The 22,475-nt window shown below is 41.0% G+C and overlaps 1 protein-coding gene across 1 annotated transcript in view; it reads left to right on the top strand.

The window, feature by feature from the left end:
* The first annotated feature begins 668 nt into the window (after window positions 1-668).
* The window catches only part of LOC128304797 (uncharacterized), a 30,029-nt gene continuing 8,222 nt past the window's right edge, over window positions 669-22,475 (top strand). The window contains exons 1-2 of the mRNA XM_053042036.1: window positions 669-729; window positions 16,325-16,473. Coding sequence (XP_052897996.1) covers window positions 669-729; window positions 16,325-16,473 — 210 coding nt within the window. The remainder of the gene's footprint in view (window positions 730-16,324; window positions 16,474-22,475) is intronic.

The following is a 22,475-nucleotide window of genomic DNA, read 5'->3' as shown; positions in this document are numbered from 1 at the left end:
ACAGGAGATGCGAGTTGAAGTTACAAAATGATTGGAAGGCAAAATATCCAGTCGAGTAAAATTACTTCCCCTATGTGTTGTTTGTGAGTGTTCGTACGTGTATTGAAAAAGTGATGAAAATCTTGTTAGGAAATATGCACCGTCTACTATACACGGTGTAAAAACAAAAATCGCATTTTGGTAGTGTAACACTAAAAGCAAAAGCTTTTCAGCTCCGCCTAATGTCCCTCTTCCGTTCATTTGTGAAGAAAGTTACTATTGGAATGGAGATACGCTAACGGAAGTGTGACCTCTGGTGCAGTAAAGCGTACTGCCAGAGTAAGTGTAGACCACTCGTAGACGCAGCAAACTGACACCGGATCGTGTTTGATACAAACGGTTTCACTTAATTCGTACCCACTTCCCATTTGTGAGTTTTGCCTTTTTCGTAACCTTCACCCAAAAGCACGGTGCCCACGGGTGTAGCTTCCCTGCCTGTCGTACTATTTGCAATTTTTCGCTGCGTACTACCTATTCGCCGAAAAAGCCGGGAATTTCCATTCGATCCAGCGTTTGCAGCACGCCGTTTTTCTGCCATACCGGGCAAATTGAGTGGACGGGTTTTTGAAATCGACACCAACTCGCCGCGAAAAACCGGCCCAGCGGGACCGTGAAACGTGTGCTACACAATGAATAGCAGGCTGCATCTGTTGGCTGTGCCCTTGCTCAGCCTGTTCATGGGCTATGTAGGTAAGTATTGCAGCTGTACAATTTGTAAAAAAAAAGATCTGTTTTTATCGCTGTTTAAGCACCCTTGACGCTCGCATTTCGAATGGTACAGTTCACTAGAAATAAAATTGAAGTGCAAATGCTCAACTGCAAGGGCATTTTGAATAACAAAACGCAGTACAGCAAACAAAAAATCAGCTTCATAAAACCTCGAACGACGTGAATACTTATAAATCCGTTTTACTCTCTCAACCCGGCTAAATGAGTTGGAAAAAAAACAATCTTCCGAATTATATATATATGCTTAATCAAAGCAATACCGATTAAAATAACATCCCCATTCAACCTAGTTCCACTTAGCGTCACTTATTTTTAGGGGAAGTCAAATGTCAAAAGCTATCCACACGGTACTTTGACTACTGATATCCAAACGAGAGATTTGGACCGATTTCCTCCTAGTCCTGGCTATCGAAAGTATTTCACACATTCCGAAACGTGAGCATGTACGACAAACTTTCCTCTGACGGCAACGGCCTGGAAACTTCGAGAAAGCAACAAAACTTTTGCATCAATCCTCGGTACCACACACGCATCCACCCACCCTGGGAATGGGTGATATTTAATTTGCCCCGATTCCAACGCAACATACCACGCTCCACCTGGACCATGGTCCAATTTGGTCGAAGGAGAAAGTGTTCGGTGAAAAAAAAAACTTCCACACTGTCTAAGTGGCGTGGCAGTGTGTATGTGTGTGTGTGTGTGTGCGAATGGATCCTTTCCAAACTTGTGGTTGACTCTTCACACAAGTCATATGTTTAGCTAATGGAACGGCTCTACAGATTCCAGGGCAGTGGGAGTTAAATTCCTAAACCGCTCTGGAATGTTTTCCCATTTATAGCAAAGTGGCTAACCAACCGTTAACAGCAAATACAATTTTCATACCAGTTCATGCTTTCGATCAGAGTAGCCTGCTTTTGCTACTTTTTGCGCTCATCGATCAGAACGCGCGTGTCTATGTGTCAAAGGGTGAATGTGTACTTTTAATCATAATTTCATTAGCGTTTACTTAAAAATATCATCAAAAAATCAAAATAAATATATCAAAAATGATCTTAAAATCTATCAACAAAGATATGCTTAAAAAAGCTTGTTGATGCTGAAAATATACAACTTTAACGACCTATTCCTTAATTCTATATACCACATGGATTTATAGCACCCAGCACAGCCAATCCTAGGCTAGAACCAGTCAACCCTTAACAGGAACTAATTACACACTCCACTCACATACGAATAATTTTCCCCTCACGAGTGTGCAACTACACACTCGGTCCAGCATGGCGGAAACCTTGCTCAGGAAGCATTGCTTTGTTCGCCAGTGTTGTTTTTTTCTCCCAGCATAAAACTCAACCTTTTTTGCCTTTTGCCGTACCGATCGGTTGAACAGGGGCACTGCAATGGCACTCGTCGACGGATGCAATAACCTATGTCAATGTTTTTGTAATCATACGACACATGTCAGCAGTTTTTTCCAGTTACCGTGCCACGTTTTCGCCAGTTATGCTTCGGGTTTCTTTCATTTTATTTGTTTACGGCAACTACCAGGGCTCTCATAAGCCACTTCGTACACTTCCCAGTAGCGATGTCTTGAGCGCTGCTTTTCAAAGCGTGCACCTCTTCAAATGTCTCCTGCTGCTGGAATATATGCGCCAAGGAAGCTACCTCAAACACGGCCTTGCTAGTTTACAAAGGCTCGATGCGAGCACCACTTCACTTGACCGAGATCATAACCGCCCACCGTACGGAATGTGTTGTGAAAGCATAAGCGTGGATAAGGAAATAACAGCCACTAGCGAAGTAATCGGCGCAAAGCGAAGCCAACGCAGACATTTTGCCACGCACTGCTCGGACGCTGGAAAATACACATGCACTGCCTTTCATAAACGCGGAAAGACATTCCAAGAATAAAAAAAAACATCACGAACCCTTAAGCGCGAAAGGAAGAATGAGCGAGTTCCGAAAGGAATTATAACTACGATATGCTTTCGTGCTTTGCCGGGAACAGCCGCTAGCCCCAAGGAAGGCCGTTGCAAGTGCCCTTTGCACGTGGAGTGCGAAGGAGCGAACCACTTCCAGCTACCAGGAGGAGGGTTCGACTTCCGGTGGGCACGCAAGGACACTTTTCAAGCAGGCAATAAACATTGTTGACAGCCACCGTCCAAGTGGCGTTATGCATTTTTCTGCCCGACACACCCGACTCGAAACATTGTTTCCTTCCGGATGCATGTACTGTAGGCCCGGTTTGGGTTGGTGGGCGGTAAAGTCAAGTAGAATTGTGAATAGTTTCCCATCTGAGCCGGGCGGCTCAGAGTAGCAAACGGGTGCCCGGTTGATGTGGCGAATAGAAGAACCGTTTCCTTTGCTGTTCAAAGCGGTTTTTGCCCAACCAGTCCTGATATGATGACCAAACTGTCTGCCTTATCAAAAGGCTGAGAATAAGGGTACAGTATGTTACTAAACAGTAAAATAATAGAAAAAATATTCAATGCAAACTGTGTCTAAACCTTGAAAACATTTTGCATATTTAAATTAAATACCTCCAATTACCAAAAGGACCAATTACCAAAACCACTTTTTGCCTAGACAATTCACACAATTCATTAATCTCACGTTTAATGTATAAATGAGTACCACTCTCAAAATATTCAATTAGACATAAGCATCCTTCAAATCTCGGATCGCGGACCCTTTTTTTTTCGTCAGGCTACACAATTACTACCACGATTACGATCATTGCCATTGGCAGGCAAAACATTCAATCTGTCTTGGATGTGGGACATTTGCGAGCGAATGTTGCGCCTAATGTGCCCAGTAAAGCCCAAATAATTCGCTTACCGCCAGCCACGCCCGGCTTTCAGCACAATCACCGGTGTGCAAACAGTTTCATTGATCGGAAAGTTTTCCACACACCTAACGCGCAAGGTTGAAATGGAATGGTAAATTTGATTTGTAATCCAAATTAGCACGACCGACCCTCTTTGCTTCTTCGGCGGACAGAGGACGCTTGGCTTGAAGCCAGCATCGGACGAGGCAAATGTGAAGAGGATGGTGACCCTTCAACCCTTTAACAGGGTTGTGTGTTTGGAAGCGTGGATTTACCGTCGCTCATCACCGTTTCCATGTCTAGTTTCGCTGTACATTTTGGATCTAATTCTGAACCGACATTTTGGACGCTATTCAACATCATTCGAATCAATATTACGACGCTTTCAACTGTTGATCGATTATAGAATTTAATATGATGATGATGATGATAATGATAGTCCTACTTTTTACCTTTCAAAAGTTCGAGAGAGATAAAATTATCTTTAGATAATAAAGGCAATTGTAACAGTCAGTCTTTATAGGTTTCGCGTGGATGATCGAGATGACCAATGGATTACTAAAGTTCCAACTTATTGTTCTTGGCACCACCTTGTACATAACAACTACGCACTAACGACATGGTGGAGGTATCCATTCTCGAGATGGGGGAACCCATACTCAAAGTCTACTAAATGCCCCTGTGTCTCGAGTCTATGAATAGTACGGTTTTTTTAAATATAATTTTAATTCCAAATCTACCATCATTATCAGTGGGCAAACGGACGCAAACGAACAGAAAATTGATTCAAGTTAACACAAAACACTACTTTCTAACCTGTTTAACAAAAGCTACACATCGCTTCTGAAGGGTAATGTAACAAAAAAGTGTACTATTTTATGGTTAAAATACAAATGTGTAGAAGCGCAATAAAACATATTTTTTAAACAAAAAAATATGAAATAGCCTACGCTAAAATTAATACTCAATTAGTTAAAAGGGCGTAATATTTATTATATCGAAACTACTTTACTTAAACCCTCTTTTATTGCGATTGATCTACCTCTCTCTTCTATCCTTAATCCTAATCTATTCCTAATCTAACATTAATATGAATGCTAACTTATTACTATCATTCTTACATACTACATTTATACACTACATTATTCAATGATAATGAATGTTGTGATATTAATGACAAATCAATCATTTAATTTTAAACGTGCGCTTAAAACCAATCAACATCATACGTCGGTACCACTCATTGAAAGAGATTAGCGATTGTATGGTTTGGATTGATGAGCAATGTTATTGATAGTGAACAAACATGTTTGGTTCTACCACAATACCATGATCGATGTCGAGTAGAATTTGCCACCATAAGCACGTTCCCCAAGTTCTTCGTCTAGCGAACGGAATGTATGAATATGGCGTTCAATTCCCTTGAGCTAATGGCATTGAAACTGCTGGCATGAAGTCGGTTTTCACTCACAGCATTTACACACGCTCCTTGTTTTCCCGTAAATCACTTCGTCAGTGTAATGCCAGAGAGCACACCTGTGCCGATATAGAACTGTGCTTAAACACATGCCACTCGCCAACTCATTACTACGATGAAGAGGTTTACTACCTGTCATTCTGTCATCTGGACAGTAATCAATTCGTAGGATTCAAATTTTCCCATAGTACCACTCCATAGTGACAGCATAAATGCAGACTTCACAATCCAAGCGATGCTTTACCCGCAGCAATCAGACAAGTCTCCATGCTGGTATCGATTTTCTTGTTGTACAAAAAAGGTGTTTTTTGTGCGATCGATACCGTATCAGAGAAAAGAAAATATATAACACAAAATTCCAGCGCGCTGTTCAACGCCTGACTCAGTTTACGTGACTGCCTACTTTCTCGGTTACCAGTCCGTATATTCCGGCATTTCCTTTTGTTTCATCGAAACGTTCATACCACAATGAGCTTTTGTCTAACACCGTTCAAACAAATCATAGTCATCAGCGACGATCACATCGGAAACGATGTCTCATGGACGCAACAACCCGGCAATCATCGACACATGTTCGCAGCAGGAAAACAAACAGTGAACAGCACGGTACCACCTTCAACATCCCTGGAGGGTGGCTCACTTCATCGATTTATGAATGATAGCCTTTCTGCTAGTGCTCCAGTTATCTCATCGATTATTACTAACAATTGTAGTCGGCTACTTAAGATTCTTGTTATGTATTGTAAGATGCGAACAAATGATAACCCACGATCATGGCGAAGAGTTGCTTCCTTCGTAGCTTAAAACAAGTTATTTTCACATGTATGCTCAATAACTTAGCATGTTGCTCAATAGTTAGCATGTTGCTAACTAGCTTGCAAAATGTCTATCGAGAGACGACAAAAAAGCAGAGATTTTTGGGTATTTATATCGTTTATAGTTATGGAAACTATTCTGAAATGTTATGGAAAATAAGAAATAAGATAAGAAATAGTCTTAAAGGCTTAATAGTTACTGTGGCTCCTTAAGTTTTCTTTATTGTCATCCTTTAATGATAGCATATAGAATAAAATATCAATAAGTCTAAGAGATCAGTCCAACTCTACTTACCAAAATCTTATACGAAAAACAATGTATCAACTTTACCTACTCAGCACCGTACCATCTCAACATCACTATGAGAGAATCTTCCACCTATAGGGTTTTTTATTTTAATAGATTCACTTCAATATTTTATGCATTCCTATGAATAGTTGATGTCAACCACATTCTATCTGGTGAGATTTCCCAATTTTGTTCACATTTAACAGCGGAAAAATTTCCATTCACTGACACGCCTCGAACGAAAAGCTTTTTAGCAGCTGTTCTTCTTTATTTGCTGCTACACCGTATTTCAGTACAAGGTCACCTCCAAAAAAGCTATCAGACCCCAGCAGCTTGCAGCGGGTTTAAAACAAAAAAAAACAATCCACTCCAACAACTACCACGCTACAGGGCACACGCTGCCGTTCCATAGTTTCGCTCGTTCGCTCACATTAGACACTCACTACCATTCGGTAGCCAAGCTCGGTAAAGGCAACTACCAGGAAATTCGAATTGCAACCGACATGTCTTACTGCTTGCCGTCCCATCGTACCCACGTCAAACGTGGCCCATTTTCCATCACGTATTCCGGTGCTCGCCATAGTCTGTTTTATAACGCTTGCTATCTAATTTGCATACATTTCGGCGAAAACTGCTAACGATAATAACCGGTCCGGGTAGGCGCGCGAGCTAAATGGTGCGGCACACTTATTGCCCTCCTAGCTGGCAGCCGAATGTGATGGAAGTCGTAATTTTTCCCACGGATACGAACGTGTCGTGCCGGGCGATGAATGGGAAGCGAATACCATCCGCGAACGGAAGCGAGTCATACGGGCGGCCCGCCTTCAATGAAAGCCACCGAAAGCGTTCGGTTTTCTGAGCTGTCTCATAAATGGTTGCGGTTTGGGGATGGGTATGAAGTATTTTAAAATCGCACCAACGTTGAGCGGTGTCGCTAGACTGCTAGAGCTGTTCTTACGGATAGGCGTTCTGCATCGAAAAATTGCTAACGCCTTTCAGTCGTGAGTGCGTGTCGTTTAATGTGCGCATTGGATGGTAATTAAAGTAATAACGTTAACAACTTGCTGAGCTATTCGCCTTTTGCCGCCTTTTCTAATAAATAAACCTACCAAAAAACCTAGCATGGCGGATATGAAAGCACTCAAAATGCTTAAAGCTGTAGCGAGGCAAGGCAACAAACTCCAAACAACCCCTTTTAAGTTGCCTTTTGTATTGTGCAATACGGTCAATATCAACAAAACTATCCCTAAACCCAGTAATCCTCCCCTGAACCACATCGCACACGCTACATGTATCACAATCAAAATTAACTGTTTGCAAACAACATTTACAAAATCTCCTACAAGTAGAACTCCGGTTCGATAAGGGTGAAAGGAAAACAAACCTCCGGCGTCAAAGGTATTACGGCAAATCCTCTCCATTTCACACCACCACAGATTATTCAATAGCCATTTGAATGCTTGACTTTTCAACGAACGAACAACCAAATGAATGCGTCGGAAAAATCAGGTCAGTCGGAGCACAACCAAACCGAAATCAACCAGCTTCCAAGTACAACCCAAGAAATTAAATTTATGTTCCCGTTTCACCAGCGAACTCTTCTCTTGTCTTCCATAAGTCTTTTTACCTGGTAAAAGGCAAACAAAAAAACCTGCCGAACCTTTTTTTTCAGGACAAAATACCTTTCCAAAACGTCCCCAAACAATCTGAGAAAATGTTTGTCTTGCCAGTGACCCGTAGCCAAGAAGCTATCCGCTATGCGATGGGAAAGGAACTTCTGTGTGTGTGTGTTTTCTTTTTTTTAAGGAAACCATTGCCTTACCCGTCTTCGGGACTGCTGCTAAGGATGAGACGGTCGAGAAAGTTCCACATTTTTGGATGAATGGTTTAAATTATACGCAAACAGTACTCGATACAGCCCAGTGGAGAAGTAAAGCGAACGCATTAGCAAATGAAGAATGCCTCGAAGAACGGAAGCGTAATAAAACGAACAAACGGCATCAGGCTATCGGGTGCGAGCAATGCTAATGTAAGCAGGTTGCGAACAGTGTTGAAGAGGGAACCATTTACCAGCTCCTTCCTATGACTGACGGATTAATAACAATTTTGGTTGTTCCGGAGGTAAATAAAATACATTTAGCAGTCACCTTTACCAGCAGCGATCTGTGTGCTGTCCAATTATAACACGCGCTGCTTAAGTGTGTGATTGTGTTGGCACTTGGGTTTTTTTTACCATGTTGTACACCACCGTTAGATGTTCGGAAAAAAAGTCAGCTCCATAAAAGATTACTTCACGCGAGAAACTAGCTCATAAACTGTCCCCAAGGCTTGGCCACCTATGGCAAAATGCGCTGAAACTCGCACGAACCATTAAACATTAAACAAATGCGACCACCGACGAGCAGCACCGAAAATCACTCAACCATCCTAACGCTACGCCAATGGCTAACGTGTTTAATAAGGAATGAAACGACACCACCTTGCCGCCATTCTCGCCTTTTCGCAGTCAGCGGAATGTTCGTACCGGGTAAAGATTATAAAGTGACGACACATTCTTTGCCGTCCCTTCGAGGGAAATTCCTGCACACTTGCTAAGGCAAGTGTATAGTTTGCCGCTTCGTGTGTGAGTGAACAGGGCAGAGCGAAACGGCGTTAACCTTGTCACAGGACGCAGCTTCTTTTGCGTTTGTTTCAGCTAAATTATTTACCGCAAGTTTCAACGCCAACTTCAAAAGCGAAGCGAAGTTGGCCAAACGAAGCTTCTGCAATGTACGCTGAGCTGTGTGCCTGCGTTCGCAGCAATCCGACGGTTCTGGAAATGTTTGAAATATTTAATGCGTACTGCGCTAAAAATAGTTCCAATCTGTAGCATACCACTTTCAAAATTACACAATCTGTACTGGCCTATTTTTCCCGTGCCATATGCCGTGAAAAGGAATATACTACTTTAAATACAAATCAACTTCATAAATAATAATACGCGGATGAATCATGCTGTTTGAGTACATCGCAAAAATAATAATAATAAAAAACATTTTATTAAGAAGAGAGAAAGTAAAACGATCCTAAGATAACAACATGCGTTAAAAAGAGAATTGCAAAATGAGGGATAGAAATATAAAACTTTCTATAAATCATAGAATTATTATCATAGAATCTTAAACTATAAATATAAAAGATTCAAGATTCTATGATAATAAATATATTAATATGTGTGAGTAAACTCATATTCGAAAAAAAAGGATCTTTTTAACAAGTTTATAATAGTGAGTTTAATGATAAAGGGGACTATCCGACCTACTGAGCATACCATAAGGACCACCAAGCTTTGTTTTATCTAGGTTAAACTGTATTTGTAACTTCCTGTCCGCCAATCCCCTTTGGGCGCACGGCTTGACGGGTTGCGAACATTATTTTCTTCCCATTCTAATTTTTAATTTCCGTCATGCCTTATGGCTACTCGCCGTAGCGCTATTCACGGAATGTTCGCTCCTTCCGTCGCTATGATGGCGACTAGCGACCGTAAACATGCCGTGCCTACATTAGCACTAAACCACTTGCCTGAAAGGACGAACAGCTTGGTTTATCGCGTGCGAACTTAAAGAAGCATCCTACTTTATGTTTCTCGTTTGTCCTCGGCCGCTGCCTCGGCCCACATTGACCCACAGCGCGCCGTGACCGTATCGGTGAGATGTGCATTTTATTTTTCCCATCGCCCGGTTTGCCGCTGTTGCCCTTAACTGTGGCTGGTGCCGGTGCTGAAAGCCATTACGGTCAAGCCTAGCCGATGAAGGCATTGTTCACTTTTCCGAAACGAGTATTGTCCGCAATCCACATCCACACACCCTCAAAACTATGCGCCACCAGGCGCCTCCATTAATCGTTTCCTTTCGCACCAGCAAACAATGCAACGGGCAGTTATGCTCCAAAAGGAGCTTATTTGTAACGAAACAATGAAGCAGATTCACTTTTTAATTGTTGGAAAATATTGTTTTACGTATTACCTGTTGTTCTACCGAGTGTAAATTCGTGTTTTCGGTTTTTTTTCTCAAAGCTCAAAGCTTGATCAATATCTTTGCAAATATTACACGATAAAAAAACAGTAAGTTGTAAGAGCCGATAGAATTCCAGCTCTAACACTTTGCAAGTAATCAAGAAACGATTTGCTCGATTTTTGCAGAATGAGAAGGAAACATTATCATGGATTGCTTTCTTTAACTATGCTTCATTATCTGGCCAATGCAATTTAAACTTTTGCTTCCATTTGTAAGAAAGTACTCGCTGCTCCAACACGGCACCAATCTGTCGTCATTTTCTTTCTGCAGTACAACCAAAACCAGAAAGAACATTACAAAATGCTGCACACATTTCGGATCTGTTCGATTTTTTGCTATTTCCTACCCGTCCAAGACTGTCGTCTGTCACTGGATAAGTTCCAGCATCAATCGTACCGTGCCTTTGTACCCTTGCCCGTTTACCCAAACTGGCACACTTTTGAACTACGGTTTAACTTGACCTTTACTATGGCGTGAAAGACGAACTTTTTATCAAAGGCGGACGGCTAACGGTTGCATTTCAATTGCGCGTACATCGCCCACCACCGTCAATCCATTCAAATTCCATCCCGGTAGGTGAGGAAGATTGCATCAGGATGGCGACAGTGCTTGTCTGGCAACACACATTTTCCGCAAGCCGCAAAGGACCTGACAGCAGCAGCTGCGCGACGAAGGATGTGTGTCAATGTTGACGTCATAATGCTGTACTTCCGGCAACGTGTCCTGCCAAGCTGACAGACAGCTTTTGCTGCCTTTTCTGAGCTTTCCGCAGAGAGCGCTCACACAATTCACTCACTTTCGCTCGTCCCACTCTCCCGTGAGTGTCTGTACGGGGAGCAGTCCGATTAGCGTGGCCAGTGCGATGAGCGAAAAATGCTTCCCTTCTCAGAGAGAGAGAGAGAGAGAGTGACGAATGGTTAGAGCGGAATGGTGGAAGTGAAAACGGATGCTCGAGAAAATCTTCGTTATGCCGGTTTTTGTCGATATTCCTTCCAGCAGAGCAGCGCAGCAATAACGAGTATGCAAATATTTTCAAAGTGCTGCCCAAGCAGGACTTCTAACGACCAAGGCGAGTTTTTGATCTGCCCGATTTCCATTACACCGCATTGACCGGCGGAGAGATTCTGAGAATTCTACGATCAATCAAACAATTTCCTGGCCCACAATCAGTAGCGAGCTGGGTACTTTCGTGTTGGTTACCAGAATTGACAATCAATTGTTCAATAACCGCAAGTATTTGTACTGCCCTGTGTAATCAAACGTTTCATCGATGGCAATACCTATGTAAGGAAGTATTTCTGATGGACAAATACTTTTCAATCCCTTAGCTAACCAACACATTTACAGAATAATACATTACACTTACTGTGCTTATAATTCAATAATCGGCTAGTTAAACTTCGTTAAAGGTGCTAAATGCTGTTAGAATCGTCTTCAAAGACATTGCTGCTGCTATTAATTCGTGAGCTTTCAGCAATGAGTAAAAAGTCGATGATTTCAATATACAGGCAGTCCCCGAGATCCGCGGTTTTTGGTAATTTGACAGATGAGCTAGTTTATAGCATAAAATTTAAGTTAAAAGGCGAAAAATTGGTCGAAAATACTTTTTTTGTCATATAAAACATTTCTTTTAAACTTAACATTCTTTCTAAAAATCGCCTGATTCGTTGATTACATGAAGTGTAGAAACTCTATGACTTTAAAGTATAAACGAAATTGCACCAGGATTCGACTTACGCGGAAGTTCAAGTTACGCCGGTTTTTCCCGGATTATAGCGGTCCGCTATAATAGCGTATCTCGGGGACTGCCTGTATTACCCTTTTGCCGTTTTCGTTTACTTCATTTACTTCCAGTTGATCTTACGCTTCAGAAACAAGAAGATTCGTTTACAAATTAATTGGCAATTGCGCAACTGCAATTAGATAGCTCATCCGCGTGCTAACTATTCTTAGAACCATTCAACGAATTATATTTTGACTTAAGAAATATTATCCACTTTACAGGTTTCGTCATAATCAAAAACAGAATCACCGGTGCCATTTCCAGCTTATGCTTCACCTGAAAGTTGTTGTTTGCATGCATCTTCACTATGATCTACTCCTGCGCCCGCCCATAACTGCTCTGGTCAATTGCTAATGTAATTCTATCGCTTGATGACACCCAACGAGCCGAACCCGGCCACCCAATGCTACCAACGGGACCTACCCCATGAACAAACATAATTGCACCGTACACACGCTTTCAAGAGAGGCAATGGGAAACAGGACGTAAATAGTAACACATTGGCGTCCTTCGGCCAGCAACGTGGGAACTTGTGCTGAGCATTTCCGTTTCGTAGCCTGCGGCAAATGTTTCGCATTCGAGTCCAGCTTCCGTTTTCCGTTTCACGTACTGCCACCGTACCACGCGGTACGATCGTAATTAAATTCTTCGAGAAAACACACACTCCCGAAACTCGATCAACTTATTCCAGCTCGTGTCACCGCAGGGGAACTGCCTCTAGGACCAACTGTCGCTAGTCTTCGACCTTACACGTTTGGAGCGTCATACGCTTCACGTGCTCTGCAAGCACAATAATGAATGGTTGGTGAGTGGGTTGCCTGAGTTGCCTTTGGTACAACCACTGCCGTCCATGGGCAACTTACCCAGTTTGCGACCAAAAGTACGTCAAACCACTGCACTGTGATACAACTTAACTCGATATTATACAGAGACCGCAACGAGGTCTAAAAATAGTACTATCTAAATCGATTATAAGCCGCTGAACTGTTGCACGCTGTATCTGTGCCACGGCACATCCAGCATTTGGTTTACCAGCACGATTGCACACAAAACCTATTGCCAATTACATTTCATCCCGTTTCAAGTCTACCTGTGCCGATGACAGGCGATGTGTACAGGTGACAGGAGGAAAATTTAGTTATGCATGTGTTATACAGCAGCTGTTTGCCGTATCGATCGAAGGAGATAAAATTCATTTGCACTGGTTTGCATTCGTCGAGGCTTGGCGGGTGTATCATACCTAGCCACAAGTTGGCAACGGAACCATATCTTAGCAAAACTAAAGTTTTCTGCCAAATCAAATGTATCAACCTAATTCAATGCTGATCTACCAACAGTGCTCTACACGAATTAAATACTCGCTATTAAATCGAACCTCTCTCGTGTCTAACTAAACCTAGTATTAGTTGATTTGTATCTGGACTTGAGTTAACGTATGCATTAAATTAATGGATTAAGCGGACGTACCCAGTGAAGTATCGGACATGTTTCGTCTTTGGTAGCTACCCAATTTGTCCTCAGTTATATTTAAATTATGCTAAAAGTTTACTTGTAACTTCCACATAACACATTAGAACGAAACTCATGGTGAGGCACGTCGTGTTCACCCGATATAGTCGTTATACCATTTATAGTATCGTCTTCAATCTGGGGAAAAACTGAAGTGTCAAACAAAAGCCATGCTTTAGGCAACCGACAGTGGGCATACTCATTAAAAAAAGATGAAGAACCAAGTAATGTTTTCATTTCCCTTGAGAATTAAAGCTTTCCGACAATTAGTAACTGAGTACCTAGACAGTCTGGACTTTCTTAAGCGGATGTGTCAGTAAAAGTCAGTCGTATCTGAGCCTCAAGCAATCGTTCAAAGTCAGCCTATTCCTTTCACGTTATTATGTGTGCTGCATTGTGTGTAATGAAGTAAAGAGAGTCCATCAAACTGGACGACATAGCCATGGACAATTAGTGTACAGCAATCAGGAGAGAAAAAAGGTCTAGAAGGCAATTGAGGAATCCTATTACTCGATCCTCAACAAGTCATTGTTTGCATAAAAATGAAACTTCCCTGCAAAATATCTCACAAACCGGGTTTCAATAGATAATAATACATAAAGTAGGTAGTGAAATTGACCGAGTAAACGTGTACGCCCTTTCACTGTTCAGAAATGGAACTGTTTCTACTGACTAACTTCAATTGTGCCATGAATTAAGTTACCAATAGCTATTGGTACAAGCAAGCTATTAAATTGTCTATTGCCTGGTCGTTCTTCATGAATAAACCTGAAAGCTAGTGAAATCTTGGAAATGTTTTTCTTGGAAGAAAAAACTTTAGAAATAATGTTTCAGAAATTTCCTGCACCCCTGTTTGTTAGGTAAAGGTAATGAAATGTGAGAATATGTTGCTGAAAACACCTACACAATTACGACATCATTGTCATAAAACCGCTCAATTTCCTTTATCTAACTTCTAGGAAGGAAATATCTACCAAACCACCTCTCTCTTTCTCTCTCTCTCTCTCTCTCTTTCGTTATTCTTACCGTAACGACCTATAAGGTAATTCTTGCCTTTTCTGGCTTACTAGATGTATTCTACCACGTAGCCGGATAGTCAATCGTTGCTACGGGGGTTTGAGGTGGGTGGCATTTTACCTCGATCCTATCGTGTCGCTACTTATACACCACCAAACCGTGTCTCCAAACCAACAATATGCGCCTAACAATTAGCTGTCTAGAATATGAACCAATAGTATTAGTTTATTTTGGGAAAAAACGCCTTCTATATTTGAAATCTTTGAAAATGTGAAAGCATACAACTTACAAATCGAGGAATCGTGCCTAATGTGTTACATTCCGGCATTATTTGGGTAGCTAATTTCTCTAATTGCATGTCTACACAATTGCTTGCTTGCATAAGCATTCCTAACAATTGATTATCTTGACCTTTGCGCAACTACCTACTGCTACACTCGACAGCTACGAATTGAGATGCTACACTACGCGTTCCTCAAGACAAATGATAACAGGATTCTACAGTTGGCAGGAAACTGGGGGCCTCATTCTTATTCAAGTATCCTTCAAATCTGAATACTCATTTCTAAGAGCGTTAAGCCTGCAATCGTTCACTCGCTTCTCGTTCACTTTCTTCACTGCGGTATCATCTATCTTTCTATTCCCGGTAGTGGCAGTAGCAGATTATGCACAACTTTCCTAGCGAAATCTTATTGTGCTTCGCTGTCTCTAACTAGACAAAATTTGTTGTCGTTGGAAGTTTTTCCGCAACCCACCATTTGTTCCACTCTCCTTATAACCCGTTCTCCTAATACTGCTTTAAGTAATTTCCTTTATGAGATAAAGCCGCTGTTGAATGGCTTGTGACATGGCTTTGCAACATAGGAAGCGTTGCACGGTACGTCTAATGCTTGTCAACTTTGGCCTTAGACGCTCGTCTAGTTAACTACCAGTTTGGTTGTTGTGGAAATAGTGCAACGAATTTCAATGGCGTAAACTCTGTGCCACTTAGCTGTCACATTTAATCAGTAGTTATGGAAGAACAGGACAAGTTTTGGCCAGATACAAAATCCCCATGGTACGTTTTTGTGTTGCGCATACGTGCGTTGGAAGTTTTCTCCAATGATTAAAAATATCTTGAAGAGCCACAATTAACGTGCGTTGGTTTCTAGGATGAAATATTCTGGAACATGAAATGCTCTGTAAGACACTACGACGCCATGACTATTTTTACGCCTACACGCCTACTTAGTTTAGTTATTTCTGAGTCTACTAGTCTACTCCTCATGAACAAATCATGACTATGCTACCACTTCTCATGAACGATAGCGACTAATAAATAATAAAATCAATAAATTAAGTTAAATTACACATATTTCGTTATTGTTGAAGCTTTAATCATCTATTACAGCGAATATCAGCATATTACTTTTCTCTAGAACATTTGAATATGTTCCCAACTCATAATACAACATAATGTCACACTGATAACTTGTTTCTGGAAAAAAAAATCGTACAACAAACTTTCTCTTATCGTCTATTCGCTGTTGCTGCTCGCACGATAAACTATGTCCACAAACTTCGGAAAGTAAATATATCCAGGAACTATTTCGAATGGAACTTTCAGCTCTGTACCACAAGTGTTTGGTATGGATGTATAATCGAAGCATAATCGATTAACAAATGCTAGTGCTTTCGGCAAACTTCATAACTACGGCAAAATTCGAAATTTGTTTTGTCAGTTTACTGTCACGTGTTCCTTTTGCCTACTTACAACGATCGGGGTTTTTTTTCTTCTTTCTTTACAGCAAGCCTAGAAGAGGATTGTGTCGACTTCCAAGGAAACTCGGTCGCACACGGTCTACTCTACGTACCTGGACCGGGGGTGTGCAGCTTGTGTGTGTGCTACCACTCTGAGCCGCTATGGTGCAAAGCAATATACTGTGATCCACCCTATGTAAGTGTTTACAAATGAGATTCCACACACATGATACAAACAAAATTTAAGTTCAGTTTCGCAAGAACTCTTTCCAATAAACCATCATGATTTAACTAAAATAACAACAGCAAAAGGTTTTACTTTTTCATAAAAGAATCCACTATAGCGTTTTCGATAGATCCTTTATTGTCACTTTATTTGCTGACACGTACGGCAACTGGCTTAAGCATTGTACTTCACATTTCAATCAGTTTTAATTGAGTTTCGCAACAAACAATCCACTTTCCAACTCATACGAGCAAGCACGAACGGTGAAACACTTGAACAATGATAACAAAAATCAAAGCCACTGATGTGATTCGGAATTTAAACGGAAGCAAACACGATGCACACAAACCACTTGAACGGCACCGGAAATTTATATTATAATGTGCAAAATTTGTGCAACAATCCCATACCGCTTTTCACATTGCAGCCAGTGGCATCCATCGTTGTGTGGTATTCGGCTCAGTGTTTCCTTTACGTCAAAATTGAATCGACCATTTGGTACTGCTATTACAAAAAGGGAGCATAATTTATGGCATCACCACCAAAACGGACGCTAACATGGTCGACAATAAATTTGCTTTCGAGCATAAACCGCTTGTGTACACGTCTCTGTTAAAAATAAAACATCCACACGCCATCGATTGTGATTTGCTGGTACAGATTTTATTATTCGACGCGTACCACATTCTTGCGCGAAATTATGCAAACATTCATCGTTCTAGCATCTTGCTCTGTTTACCGACGGGTTGGTGCTACGCAATTTAAATCGCGGCCCCATTACAGCGTGACGAGGTAATGTCGATCAATCGATGAAAGCTGTGTTATTGAATTGTTGAACAATTATTCAAACAGAATTGATTCATAATGATGTTGTGATGCATAATAAGGGAGGTGACGGTGAAATACGCTTGAAGGTATGATTTTGCACCTCTGCAGAACTGAAGGCTTATTATTCTAAAGGTGTTAATTGTAAACTTTACTTTAAACAAGTTTCTTAGAACCTTCGCTCTGGTGGTTTGCCCAGAAGTATTCTTAAAGATCACAATTTTTATGTAATCGATTAATTATTTTACATTGCATAGATTCTAGGAATCGGTTTCCGTACAACGTTTCTGCGATCTTTAAAATTGCCCTTCAAGCTCACCACTTATCTGGCTACTCGGTTAAACAGCTTCAAAAATCGTACCTTACCGCGAGCGAGCTATCGGAATAAATTACTTCCACCATTATTTCCACCAAACACCCATTCGCATCGTTTGACATGTTGCTGTACCGCAAGGAGCATCGGCTTTCCAAACCAAGGAAAACAATGTTCCAAAACCGACCAGAAATTTCAAAAACCGAAGAAACTTTTTAATTAGATTCTCCAATTAGCATGCTCATAAACTACATCCACGGCTGTATTCTAGGCCTTCCCCCTTATTCTCCATCCCCAATCTCCCTAACCGTGAGACGCAGCTACGAGTTCATTAAATCACGTGGAAAAAAGTTGTCCTATCCTGCTCAGCTGTCGAAAAGTGAAACGTTAAGGTGCTCGATCCAACGAGCGTGATGGCACAGGAAAAAGCTTGATGAAGACAGTGACAATAAAAGCGGGTGAATCATAACGCATGGTTGAGACGAGCGTGCGCTTCCCGAATGCGAACGAAGCGCGAAAGTACGAACCACATTTGCGCGCGAAAATACCATCAACCGTTTGGTCTGTGACCGGAAAGCTTTGTTCTTACACGATAATTAAATGTTGTTTCCCAATTGTTTGCTACGGCGCATTTGTTGGTGCTCTTAATCATTTTCATGCTCTTACTAATTAGGATGTGATTCTTGGATTTTTTTTTCCTCCGAAATAAGTTGCAAAACATTGTGGGTATGATAAAATATATAATTCGAGTAATCCAGCTTCGTCACATTTTGTAGAAGCGTTTCGTCAGAAGCGAGATTTCAGAAATGTTTTAAACCGTTTTTTTTGCTATAAAGAAATTCGAGTTTACTCAGAACAGAACTAAAATGATTGCACTTGTGTATAAATTTTTCATTCCTTTGTTTTTTAAACATTCATTTCGTTTTTCATCGCCGTTTATTGCTATAAAATTTAAGCATCGATTATACTTTTATAAAAAGAAAAACTACATTTTTTTAAATTAATAATTTAAATTCCATTATGACGGCAATGCCGTATTTTCAACACCGTTTGTGTTGAGTGAAAATAACAATTTTTTGTCATAAGGCATTTCCTCCTTGCGATTTACCTTATCCCGGGCATGCTAGGTTGTGATGGTAGTTGGTGTATTTCGATGTTGTTTGTCGTTTGTCTATCGTTGTTGTATGTGATAGTCTGTTGTCCTATTGTTTTGTGTGATGGTATTGATCCGTGGCTATTGTTTTAGTTGTTGTGATGCATAGTGGTTTATGTGTTGCATCTATTGTACGTGGTACAACATCCTACTATGTTCGACTTTGGCCGACCCTTAACGGAACTAGAACAAAACAAGACAGCAGATGGGTTAGAGACGGACTACAAGTATACACCAATAAATCTGCCTCCCTTTCAGTGGTTTTGGCGTTGTCCTTGGAGGTGACTGTTTTCTCATCGGCTTAAAGTGGCACTACATAAAACAATTATCCACAAAGACAACAAAAAACAAAAGATGGACTACGAAGGGATATGGGAACAATGGAAATTAAGGATAGGAATCAAAGGATAAGTCCGTTATCTCGCGCAAAGCAGTTAATGAGCCTCATAAACTTGAGGTCCTTACACCCCAAAATGTCACGTATTGGAGTACCCGGGAGCCTTCCGATTATCCCGGCCGCATCCAACAAGGAAGGTCTGGCGGTTTCAAACTCCACGCAGGACCACAGAAGGTGGTCCACATCGTGAAATCCTACACCGCAGCCACATACCTTTGACGTTGCCAGATTAATACGCTGTAGATGTCCATCCAAAGCGAAATGATTCGACATGAGTCGGGACATCATTCGAATGAAAGCACGATCTACAGGGAGCCCACCGAACCAAGGCCGCAGGGACACTTGCGGAGAGATCGAGAAAAGGAATCTCCCGAGTTCGTCCGCTTCCCACATGCTCTGCCATCTTGACAGGAAAAGTTGCTGTGGTGAACGGAGGAATTCTTGGGTTGAGATAGGCCTGTCGTAAAAAACGCCTTCTGTGGCGCCTGTTTTGGCCAGTGAGTCTGCTTTCTTTATTGCCGGGAATTCCGCAATGAGAAGGGACCCAGATTAGCGATATTCTAAACGCCTTGTTAAACACAGAGCCGAGCAACTCAACAATTTTAACTACGAAATAGTCTTGGCTCTTAACAGCCCTCGGTGTTTTCAGTGCTTCAATAGCACTAAGGCATGAAGTACTGATACGGGGGACTCGCTGCTATTAACAATAGTGCGTAAAAAATTGCGGCAAGCTCAGCCGTGAACACGGAACATGGCTGCAAAAACACCGAAGCCAGTGCCCTCCTCAGAGGATGACCCATCAGTGTAATACTGGTTCATTTTGTCAATATGGCCGTACTTGTTCACAAAAATGCCCGGCACAACCCTCGGGCGAAGATCATGAGGAATGATCTTGATCTCCTCACGCAACGAGGAGTCCGTACTAACAATAGAACTGTAGCACTCAGGAAGGGCAGCACGGTTTACTGCTTGTGGGGCGCTGGGATTGACTTGTAGAGTAACAAAATCATTAAAGATATTAATAATTTTGCTCTTAGAACCTGTCTCTATAAGCGCTTTAAAATTTTCTATGATCAAGGGATTTGATACTGAAGAACGAACGAGAAGGCGAAGCGACAGCATTTCAAAACGTAATCTCAGCGGCATCACTCCGGCCATCACTTCTAGGGACATGTTGTGCGTAGATTTCATGCTCCCTAGTGCGAGTCTAAGACTACGATACTGTAGTCTTTCCAATTTAAGGAACTGCGTATTGGATGCCCAATGGAAGCATATGCAACCATATTCCAATACGGAGAGTACCGTAGTCTTATACAGTCGCAGGACATCTGATGGGTGTGCGCCCCACCAAAATCCTGTGATTGTCCTTAGAAAGTTGATTCTTTTCGAGCATTTTTTTTATCAGCTGGGTGATGTGCACGCTCCAGTTGAGCCTGGAGTTGAACCAAACACCAAGGTATCGAAAATTGTCGGTGATTGATATCTTTTCCCCATATAAAAAAAACATCAATGTTTGGTTCATATAGTCTTTTCTCCCTATTTTTTTCGGTGTCGCTAAAAGGAGAAAATACTACCATTTCAGTTTTCGTTGTAGAGAACTTGATACCAAGGTTATCGGACCACTCGGCAAGATTGTCCAGAGTGGTTTGTAAAGCCTGTTGTATTTCGACGGCGTCCCTGCTAGCGACTGAAATGACGCCGTCGTCTGCCAATTGTCTAATACTGCAGTTGGGTGCTAGACAAGAATCTATTTCACTCACATAAAAATTATATAGCAGGGGGCTCAGACAGGACCCTTGTGCCAGTCCATGGTAGCTGGTTCGTTTTAATTGAACGTGACCATTGTTAAAATTCATACCTTTTAAAAAACTACATCAAATTGATCAATAAATTATCAAGAACACACTTATAAGTAACAAAATCACGGTGAAAAGAATGAAGAGAAAGAAGATCTCTCTAGTATTTAAAGCTCAATAGGTTCAGAAAACTATGCAAAACCTGCTTAAAGCATCAAGCAGCAAACTTAATCCATCAATAGCCGTATTTTATAATGAAAACATGCGAAACCAAAAAAAAAAACACATACTACATTGAGATGCTAGATGCTTGGCACTTTTTTTGTTCCTATAACTTAACCAAACACTTACCGTACACTGCTTCCACTTTCTGCAGTTGCTTTACTCAGGTTGGGTTTTTTGATGTGTCAAAAGCTTAATGCGTTAGTCACCGAGTGAACGGTTCTCAGCGGTAACCAACGCAGCTGTTGTTCGGAATTATTTGCATACTTAAGTGTTATGAAAAACTACTGCTCACCATGTGTTGTTTTAGCATGTTTGCTCGACGTTTCTCTTACGGTACGGTAATGAAGTGTTTCCAGGCAGTAGGTTGTAGCTTTGGTTCTCCGTTCAAGCACCTTTTATGAACAAAAACACACCTCGTTCAACAGACCAGCCAGAACTTTAAAGTTTCCAACAGTAACATTTATACTTCGTGATTTGGTTGTTTTTTTTTTATTCATAAAGAATGGCTCAGGCCGAATCTATTGAAACCTATGGTAAAATTCACATTAGTTTGAAGACATTTTCTTCTCCAAACTGCGAAAGGATAACTTTACGCGGGTGTACTCGGTCATGTGAATAGTTTTTATAGCTTGAATTTGAAAAAATAAATATACATTTATGCTTCACAGGTTAAGCTGCACACGACAGATATGAATATTTGATAAACAAAAATTGTATCAAATGTAAGCCATTCCTCTTGAATATTAAAAAAGAATTATATTTTAAAATGCATTTATTGCTACAGTGGGAATCTTTTAAGATTATATTAAATTAGATTATTATTAGATTAGATTAGATTAGATTATTATTAAATTATTATATTAAATTAATTATTATATTTAGTTATATTAAGTTAGTTGTTAACATCGTGAGCTGTATAGCCATATTAAAAATAAATCCATATTCGTTACCACAAAACCGTAGTGAAATGAATATTCTACTAACGTGCTCAACCTTAACATTCGATCATATACTTCAACGATCCAGCTTATGTTATTGCTCACGTTCCTGGTAGAGCCCTATCTAAACTTATCTTACAGACGCAATTTTAGTTGCATTTGAACTGCTTGAAAATGCATAGTATGCTTATTGAACCATACGAAATTCCGCCCGTAGTATCGCCATCAAGCAATATGAAAGAGAATAGACGATCAAAGCATTCATCGAGCTAGCGCACCGTGACCTACAATGGCACCAGGAAGGGCATACCTGCACAAACCTGGC

Source organism: Anopheles moucheti, chromosome 2 (genome assembly GCF_943734755.1).
Source record: "Anopheles moucheti chromosome 2, idAnoMoucSN_F20_07, whole genome shotgun sequence".
NCBI classification, from domain to species: domain Eukaryota; kingdom Metazoa; phylum Arthropoda; class Insecta; order Diptera; family Culicidae; genus Anopheles; species Anopheles moucheti.
The sequence above is the reverse complement of the archived record's forward strand: the minus strand, read 5'-3'. Positions and strand labels throughout refer to the sequence as shown.